The following is a 10236-nucleotide window of genomic DNA, read 5'->3' as shown; positions in this document are numbered from 1 at the left end:
TGTTGTCAGAAGGGACCATTCCCTAGAGAAGGATGTCATGCTTGGTAGGGTGGAGGGTCGACGAAAGAGGGGGAGGCCTTCAACGAGATGGATTGACATGGTGGCTGCAATGATGGGGTCAAGTATAGCAGGGATCGTGGAGCTGGCAAGGGATTGGGCAGTGTTTCGTTCTGCTGTGCATAGGGTCGCTATGAGTCGGAAATGACTCGACGGCACCTAACAACAACCAACAACATACCAGACTATGGCCTGGTCTACAATGAAGTTGCTTTCAGTGCTGGGAGCTGTAACAGATACAAAGTTGGCCAATGTACAACTCTAACAAAATACAACAATTGAACTGTGCACACACCTGAAGCCATGATGACTCTGACTTCATTGTGACAACACTGATACCAACATCACTGTATATCAAGCCTACAGTACGTTGTTATTCTGTTTTGTACCATCAGAAGCATCAGTTGTTAATTTCATCATCAGGTAAATTTTTATGATTTGTGTATCTTCTATGTATGTCCATATTAAAATATATCTGTAAGTTTACATGTAAATGTTTCCAACCCCTAAAGACAAATAAAGACTAGATTTATAAAGATATAACTAATAAAAGGCAATAAATAATGAAAAATGAAAATAAATACAAGGTATTTGATTTGAGAATCAACTTATGAAGGAGTCATCAGAATGGAGTCCTGTTTTAAGTCGGGCACTACCTTTACTTATTATAATCAATAAAACACACACCCTCTCCTCACTTACTGACATGGTTAGGTTCCAAAAACCAGGTTGCTATGTGAAAATCAGCGTTTGCAAAAAATGGAGGATAACCACATCAGCTCACAAAATGGAAGATGACTACATCATTACATAACTGTCAAACCACTGAGAATCATGGCCTATACATGTTGACACATAACTTTTAACTATCACAGCCAGCATTACTCTTACCTAGCACCTCAGCACCTGTTATTGCCAGGCATATGTCACCAGTATGCAAAAAAGTAGATAATAGGCTTTTACTATTGTTGTAAAGGGGAGCTCTGGTAGCATAGTGCCTAAGGCACTTGACTGCTAACCAGAAGGCTGGTGGTTCAAACCCACCAGCCACTCCTCGGAAGGAAGATGGGGCAATCTACTTCCATAGTGATACTGCCTTGGAAACCCAAGGAGGGGTCGCTATGAATCAGGTCTGACTTGATGGCACATAACAACAACAACAACAACAACAACAACATTGTTGTAAATGCAAAATGTCTGACAGTGAGATAGTTGATAAGTGAGGAGTAGATGTAATACTCTTTTAGCAAGTATATGTATTACAATACTCTGAGGAAACCATGTAAGAAAGATAAGAGCACCAATAATTACTGCTGAAAGGAGTGATTGTCTAACTTGTAATCAACATGCTAAAATTCCTTTTATGAAGGAATTTTTAAAAAATTTTCTATTGTGATTTGGGTACAAATTTACAAAGCAGATTTGTTTTGCTCTCAACAGTTGATGCACATTTGACTTCAAGGCCCTGATTACAATCCTCAACCATAAAATGCTCTCCTCCCTGTGACTTCCCCTTCCCTATACCCTTCTTATCTATGCATTCCTGTCTGTCCAGCTTTCCCTCTATGTGAATGCTGCCCTTCTGATGTCTCATGGGTGACTGATCTAAGGATTGCATCTCCCTGGGGTAGGTGTTCTGTTTGTAGGTCTTTCTGCCATTGGGTTGAGAACTAATCCATGGAAGTGAGTCCACTTCCAGGCCCGAAGGATAACCCAGGGCCATAGTCTCAGGGGCTTCACCAGTCTCTATCCAACCAGTAATTCTGGTCATTTTGTGTTTTTTGAAGGTCATTTTGTGTTTCTGAATTTTTTTTTCACATTTTTCCTCACACTCTATCCAGGATCTCCAATTCTGATCCCTTTCCAAGTGGTTGGCATTGGTAGCCGGGCACCATCTAGTTCTTCTGGTCTCAAGGCCGTGAAGGCTGAGGTCCTCATGGTCCATCATATCTTTGGACTAAATGTTTCCAAATGACTTTGATTTTCTTTACTCGTCTTTGCTCCAGACGAGAGAAGACCAATAGTTGCATCTTAGATGGCCACTTTTAAGACCCCAGTAGCTACTCACCAAAGTCAAATGTAGAACAAGATTTTTAAGTACTATGTTGTGCCAACTGAGCATGACGTCCCCCAAGACTATGATCTCGAGCCTGCAGGCCTGATGATTCTCTCCTTTAAGGTGTTTCGTAGTTTCTGAGAAGCTTAATCCAACCTTGTCTTCTGTTACTTCTGTAATGTATGTGAATAATTTTGTAGCACAAGTACATATGTAAGACTATCTTCAGGCAAATCTATCCTTGGTCTTGGGTATGGTCCTGTTTGCCCACCCCTACCTGATCTTCTCACCTGTCTATTCATTTACCCAGAGACTAGTGTTTGCTGCCACTAGTAACGTAATATTATGCATGTAATACTATTTACCTCTGTTGTCTAGCTTTTGTACATGTTTCTGTGTCCTCCCTTTCCCTACTGTCACCATACTGGTCACACACTCTTGCCATGCCATCCCTCTTCTTACCCCATCAACATGTGACTCCCAACTAGTCAGAAATTTTCCCTCCCTCTCCCTCCCATGCCTGGTAACCAACAAAGTGAATTTCCTCTCTTAAGGAATTTTTTAAATTGAAGGTTTCAAATAAGCAAATTCTTTACAGACATGAAGCTACATTCAATCAGGTTGTAAAATGTATGTTAATTAACAGTTTAAAGTGGCAATTAAATGGCAGTTAATAAAGCTGATGAATATGTAAGATAACGTGTGAAATTCTAATAGAGCACTACTCTTTTCTTCAAATAATTAGTAGAGCTTCTGAGATTACAATGAGATTATTCATTATATAAATATTACTCACCAGACTCATTGGAGAACCCCACATATACTAAGTACAAAAACAATTTCTAAAAGCAAAACCTTACTGGAATTTCAAAAATTATTTCAAAGAAGAACATTTAAATTTCAATCCAATTTACCTCTTCTCTGTGGCATTTTGAAGCCTGCCAATTGTAGCCTCCAAACTTTTAAGTGGTTTTCTGTTGGGTGGTTTGGTTGTTTGCACATTTACTGTGCTTAATTCAATTTTCATGCCCTTAATAATACTTAACAAGTCTTTTTTCGTGTTCTCCTTTACATTGTCTTGACTCTTGGAAGTCTCCTTGGAAATCTCATGGATTGGAACAGACTGTTCATCTTTCTTGCTACAGATCACACTGCCAGTGCCAAAATATCTTTGGATATTATTTTTTGCCCTAGGAAAGAACATTAAAGAAAAACAATGAAAAATACAATACAAAATAATGCAGCAGTAACTCAGAAACTGTTTTAAAAATGTTTCATTTCAAGCTCTCTTCAACTGCATATGCATTTAAAAAAAAAAAAAAAGTTCCTATGTGTACCATTCAGTTGCATTGATTACTTTCAAGTTATACAACCATTCTCATCCTCCTTTTCTGAGTTGTTCCTCCTCCATTAACATAAACTCATTGCCCTCCAAGGTTCCTATCTAATCTTTCAAGTTGCTGTTGCCAATTTGATCCCATATAGATAGTTCTTAAAAGAACATAATCTTCAAAGTAGACATTTTTTACTCGTTAAGCTAAACTATTGTTTGTTTTTAAGATTTCAGGGCATATTCTTGGCTTAAGGTTGAAAGTTTAAAGATTATTTATTATTTCAAGGTAATAGTTTCAGGGGTTCATCCAACCTTCATGGCTCCAGAGAATGTGGAATTCATGAGAATTTGAAATTCTGGTCTATATTTTTCCCCTTTTGATCAAGATTCTTCTATAGATTCTTTAATCAAAATGTTCAGTCACGGTAGCTGGGCACCACCCAGTTCTTCTGACCTTGTGGCAAAGGAGGCAGCTGTTCATTGAGGCAATTAGCCACACATTCCATTTCTTCCTCCTATTCCTGACTCTCCTTACTCCTCTGTTGTTTCAGGGGTATAGAGAACAATTATTGTGGCTTTGATGGCTGCTTGCAAGCTTTTAAGATTCCAGGCATCAAACTAGGAAGTGGAATCGAGGTACCAAACATGTTATTAGGCCAATTAAGTGGGATGTCCCATGAAACCATGACCCCAAACCAAGACATCAACTACCTTAAGGTTTGTGGTTGTACCTAAGCAGACTTAGCAGTCATTCAGTTGTTGTCAATGTTATCTGTTGCAAGACTTATGCCTATTCAACTTTTTACAGGTGTACAACTTATTGACAATTACAACAATCAGCTGTGCAACCTTTTCCCTAATCAATTTAATTATTTCCATCACTTTTCCCCTCCCTCATAACAGCTAAAAACTTTGTTCTCCATACATTTGTCTTTTTATATAATGAGGTCATACAATATTTGTCCTTTTGTGATTGACTTACTTCACTCAGCAGAATGTCTTTGAGCTCCATCCATACTGTAACATGTATCAAGACTTCATTTCTCCTACTGGCTGAATAGTAAGCCACTGTATGAATGTACCACATTTTGTTTATCCATTCATCTGTTGATGGGTATGAGGAGCTCTAGTAGCACAGAGCCTAAGGCATCTGACTGCTGACCAGAAGGTTGGGGGTTCAAACCCACCACCCATTTCACGAAAGCAAGACTGGGCAATCTACTTCTGTAAAGATTTATTGCCTTGGAAAAATGGGATTGCTATGAGTTGGAATCAACTCAATGGCAGTAGGTTTGGTTGGTTGATGGATATGTAGGTTTTCCACCTTTTGGCTAATGTGTATAGTGTTGTAATGAACACTGGCGTACAAATGTCTGTTAGAGTCTCTGTATTCAAATCTTTTGGATAAATACCTAGGAGTGGAATTGCTGGGTCATATAGCAGTTCTATTGTTAGTTTTTTGGAGGAACTGTCGTACTGTTTTCCACAACAGTTGTACCATTTTGCATTCTCACCAGCAATGGGGTAAAGTTGCTTTATTATTATTACTGTTAATAATAACAACAATTTACTATTTTGAGGGCATATACTACATGCCAAACCTTGTGCAATGTATTTTATGTACATTTATCTTGTACCCACATTAACTCCAGAAGTAGGTATTAACCATATTTTGTAGATAAAGCAATTGGAACTTGCTCAAGGTCACAATGCTCAGAGCTTACGAAAGCCCAAGCCACACAAGTATGTCATAAGTGGGTAACTTTGTGCTAAGATTTTGATCACTTTGGTCCTTATAATAGGAAGGTAGAGACAGAGCTATTAGTGCTTCCCTCCATTTATCCCAGAATTCTGTATGAATATAATTTTCAGTGTGTTCCGTGACAAAAAAAAAAAAAAGAGAAATATTAACACAGCTAATAAATGACAATTCTTTATTCTCAAACCCAAATATGACTGATTACCAAGTCTTTGCTATTAACAAGATATGTCAATACCTTTTCAAAGTCATATTTAAACAACATGAAAACAAATTTCTATTAATAAGCCAAGATAAAATGGAACAGAAAAAAAAGAATATTCCATGGCTAGAGTTATCATTCAGCTCTCTTAATTAGATACACTTATGAGAAAGCTATACAAATGATTGTATCTATTTCAGACCCATGTAAAATAATTCTTAATGCTAAGTAACTCAAGTATCTTCAACTACAGTGTACCAAGTATATATACCATGTAGTTCTAACCACACCATTCTAGCCTGACCCAATATCCTGGGATACAGAAGTATATACACAGAAGTATACAAAAAGTACAAAGAAAATGCTCTAATTATTATTTTATATCTGAAAGTTAAATCCACTAATATTAAAGGTTTTACTACAATGGAAAGGAGAATGAAAAAAAAAAGGGGGGGTCAATGGCCATGTGATTTTATAGTGAAAAAAAACTAAGTATATTTTATAGAAATGTTATTTTATAAGTGTTTAAACCTTCTTTTGGGATTTGCTATTGAAATACAGATATATGGACTTTAAAAACTAATGACTGTACTACTTTCAATAAAAAAACCAACTTGCTGTCGAGTCGGATCGACTCATAGCAACCTCTCCTTGGGTTTCCAAGGCGGTATCACTACAGAAGTAGATTGTCCAACCTGCCTTACAAGGAGTGGCTGGTGGATTTGAACAGCCAGCCTTCTGGTTAGCAGTCAAATGCCTTAGGCACTCACTAAGCCACCAGAGCTCCTATTAGTTTCAATAAGAGGGTATAATTTACAAAAAGTCATTCATCATAGTTAATACCTACACTATACTGGGAACTGAGAATATATGTAAGAATTTCATGGTTCCTACCTTTATGGGAGCTCTGGTAGCATAGTGGCTAAGACACTTGCCTGCTAACCAGACGGCTGGCGGTTCAAACCCACCAGCCACTCCTCGGAAGGAAGGTTGGGCAATCCTACTTCCGTAGTGATACTGCCTCGGAAACCCAAGGAGGGGTCGCTATGAGTCGGGGCCGACTCGACGGCACATAACAACAACAACAACAACCTTTATGAAGGACAACCTTGGCTGGTGCAGTGACTAAGCACTCAACTGCCAACCAAAAGGTCAGTGGTTCAAATCTACCAGCTGCTCTACAGAAGAAAGATGTGGCAGTCTGCTTCTGTAAAGATTTTGGCCTAGGACATTCTATGGGGCAGTTAGTTAGGAAGGAAGGTTGGGCAATCTGCTTCCCTAGTGATACTGCCTCGGAAATCCAAGGAGGGGTCGCTATGAGTCAGGTCCGATTTGACGGTACATAACAACAACAACAACATCTTTATGGAGCTAAGGCTAGAGTACCGTTCCTCAAACTTTAATGTGCATGTTGTTTTGTTGTTGTTATGTGCCCTCAAGTCGGACCTGACTCATAGCGACCCCTCCTCAGGTTTCGAGGCTGTATCACTACAGAAGTAGATTGCCCAACCTTCCTTCCTCCTTCCGAGGAGTGGCTGGTGGGTTTGAACCGCCAGCCTTCTGGTTAGCAGTCAAGTGCCTTAGGCACTATGCTACCTTGGAAACCCAAGGAGGGGTTGCTATGAGTCGAATCCAACTCCACAGCAGGGAGGTTTTTTTTGGGGGTAACATGTTCCAAGGTGATGCTGATGTTGCTTTCAGAGGATCACATTTGAGTAGATACGTTGTAAATGTTATTTAACCCTTACACTCTTATGTTGTTGTTGTTATGTGCCATCAAGTCGTACCCAACTCATAGCGACCCCTCCTTGGGTTTCCGAAGCAGTATCACTACGGAAGTGGATGCCCCATCTTCCTTCCGAGGAGTGGCTGGTGGGTTTGAACCGCCAGCCTTCTGGTTAGCAGTCAAGTGCCTTAGGCACTATGCTACCAGAGCTAGGTTTTATTATTCCCATTTTACAGAAGAAAAAAACTGCTAGTCAAAGATCTCATGTCAGTGGTTCTGAACAATTAAAGACTGTAAGAATCACCTACCCTAAGTCCACTGCCATTGAGTTGATGCCAACTCATAGCGATCCTATAGGACAGAGTAGAACTGCCCCACAGGGCAGATTTCCAAGGTTTATAAATGTTTACAGAAGCAGACTGCCTCATTTTTTTCTCCACAGAGTGGATGGTGGGTTTGAACCTCTGACTTTTTGGGACTCGGACTCGGAGAGCTGCATTTTAACCAAGACCCTAGTTAATTCTGAAATAGGTATCTCAAGACTCTGCATTAGACTCTGGGTTAAATACTACAGTTAACTCTCCAAGCTATACTTGGCAGCACCACGGTAGGGGCCAATGCCTTTAAGGAAAGAGAAAATGGCAATTTTCAAAAGCCCTGAAACAAGCTTTTGATCTTCATATGACAATATCAGAGGTACTTAAAAATTGGAATGAAAAAACCCAACAGTGTAATCACTATTCTCATAGTCAGTTCACTGGACCCTCATTGTAATATTCAATACATGGTACAACTCAATTTAGGAAAATGGCTTTAATTATTTTACATCTGAAAGTTAAATTCACTAACATTAAAGGTTTTATTATAACAGAACGAATCCCACATATACCCAATATAATTCTTACTTAATTTTCCTTCCAAGTCTGCTATATATAGTACCACAAAAAGCAATCTGTATTTGTTGCACGCAAATCATGTAAAGGAAATAACTCCATAAGATAACGTTCTAGCCTTAACCTTCCACCTGACCTCATTTCCAGAGAGCATCTCATCAGCACTTCAAATACAACACCCTCAAAACCACATTCAAGAGCTCCCCTCTTAGACTGTCTTTCCATTTTCACCTTTCTGTATTGCACTAGTCCCTTACTAAGAATGGATACTTTATATTTCAAGAGCTATTATTTTTTTTTTCCTGAAATGTTCTTCTTCTTGTTTTCCATTCATGATACTCTGATCCTCCAGCACAGCCAGTTGGCATCTTTGCTCTCTGGCCACTTTACCTTTATCTCATCAAATATTGCACGCTATTAGTTCTTCCTGATCAAGTTTTCTGCTCCATCCAATCAATCCTTCCCATCCCCACTGCTACCAACCTCCTTCAGGGCTGTATTTACCCAAACTGGTCCTCAAAAGTTCAAGTAGCAGAATTAAGTTTTCAATAATCATGAGAGCTCTAAGAGGGCAGAGTCCCAACACCAAGTATGTAGCAAGTTCTTTTCTTGCCTAGCTAACTCCAACCGGAGTTCTCGCTTAAGGTTTTATCAGATTTCTCTTCCAGAAAAGATTCCCTGAACCTCCCCTACAATAGTTTAAAAAAAAAAAAAAAACCAAACTCACTGCCACGGAGTGGATTCCAACTCACAGCGACCCCCTTGGGGTTTCTGAAGAGGTAAATCTTTACGGAAGTAGATTGCTCAGTCTTTATTCTGCGGAGTGGCTAGTGGGTTCGAGCCGCTAGCCTCCTGGTTAGCAGTCAAACGCTTTAGGCACAACGCCACCAGAGTTCTTTCCCTACAGTGGTAGGTACACTATTTACTCCCACAGCAATTACTTGCTAAATGAATGAAGAGCACTGCATACTTACCTACCCTATCTCAGCATTTACTCTCACCATACTTGAACTGCCTGCCCACTTAGTGGAACAAGGCAAGACTGCTTTGTTGCTGGCTAAACACAAGTACTACAACACAGCATTCTCAGTATTTAACTAAAGAATAAAGGAGACAAGAATAAGACCATTAAAAGTCTTGAGAGGCAGACATAATAGCGATAATAAACGTAAGACAAAACTTCAGTTCTGGAGCCTGGATAAACTGAGTGGGGAGAGTGGCAGCAAGGATGAGGCCCAGCATTAGAAAGCACACAGGGCAGCCAGCTATGCATGTAAGCCTAGCTGTTTCGCACACTCTATGACCTGGGCAAGTCACTTTATGGGATTTCTTTTTCCTCGGATTTAACGCAGTGGTATCTAAAATCCCGCGGGTTAACCCGCGACGCCAGGAAGCTTGAGTATAAATTGACATAATGGGTTGGCAAGGGCATTAGTGTGCCTGATGACCTGCGTAGCCAACAGAGCTGAAGTGCGTTACCTGACTGTTCCTTGAGCAGCAACGAGTAGCGGAATCGCAGCCGCCGATACATCCACGCTTGCAGAGGATAAAGAGAGGCGGGAAAAAGAGTGAAGAGGTTGGAAGGCATAGACCCGAGGAAACATCGCCCAGAAACCAATTAAACTAGGAATGTAATGGGAATAGTGCGTGCCCTGCCAAATACGTCCCTCTCGGTCTTCCGTTCCCTAGCCTGGCGCGTTCCTCCCCCTTCGCGTTCCTCCCCCTTCGCGTTCCTCCCCCTTCGCGTTCCTCCCCCTCCGCGTTCCGGGAGACAACAAGGGCCGAGAAATGTGTTCCGCGCTCGCTCGCGTCGGAAGGCAGAGCCTGTAGACACCAAGCGTCTCTGCCCTTTCTCCTGCGGATTTGAGTCCCAGACGCGGAGTTGGCGTCCGAATTTAGCTACCTTGTGCAGGTTGGTACCGGTGGGAGGAGAGAGCCGAGAGAATGGAAGGGTGGTCAATGCATACTGCTGTGCACACACTGCTCACAGGGCCAGTAGGATGACACAGAGAACCGGGCACTTTGTGCATTGTTTCGGATATAACAGCCACAGCCCCCAAAGAGGTTGAGAAAATTACCATAGAGCATACTGCCTGATACAATAGCTTTTCTTTTCAGTGGTCCCCCCGCCTTTTTATTGTAATTTGGATGAAGTTTTACAAAGCAGATTCATTCTACATTCAACTCATATACACATTTTGTTTCGTGAT

At 40.6% G+C, this 10236-nt stretch overlaps 1 protein-coding gene across 1 annotated transcript in view; it reads right to left on the bottom strand.

Moving 5' to 3' along the window:
• The window catches only part of MRPS31 (mitochondrial ribosomal protein S31), a 77369-nt gene extending 67739 nt beyond the window's left edge, over positions 1–9630 (bottom strand). Inside the window, exons 1-2 of the mRNA XM_042781568.1 lie at positions 9506–9630; positions 3028–3303 (exon numbers count right to left, since the gene is read on the bottom strand). Of these exons, the coding sequence (XP_042637502.1) occupies positions 3028–3303; positions 9506–9630 (401 nt within the window). The remainder of the gene's footprint in view (positions 1–3027; positions 3304–9505) is intronic.
• Positions 9631–10236: the final 606 nt, after the last annotated feature.

The sequence above is a fragment of the Orycteropus afer genome, unplaced genomic scaffold (assembly GCF_000298275.1).
Source record: "Orycteropus afer afer isolate SDZICR_OR568_19922 unplaced genomic scaffold, OryAfe1.0 scaffold00134, whole genome shotgun sequence".
NCBI lineage: Eukaryota > Metazoa > Chordata > Mammalia > Tubulidentata > Orycteropodidae > Orycteropus > Orycteropus afer.
Note: the sequence above shows the minus strand (reverse complement) of the source record. Positions and strands in the feature narration are given on the sequence as shown.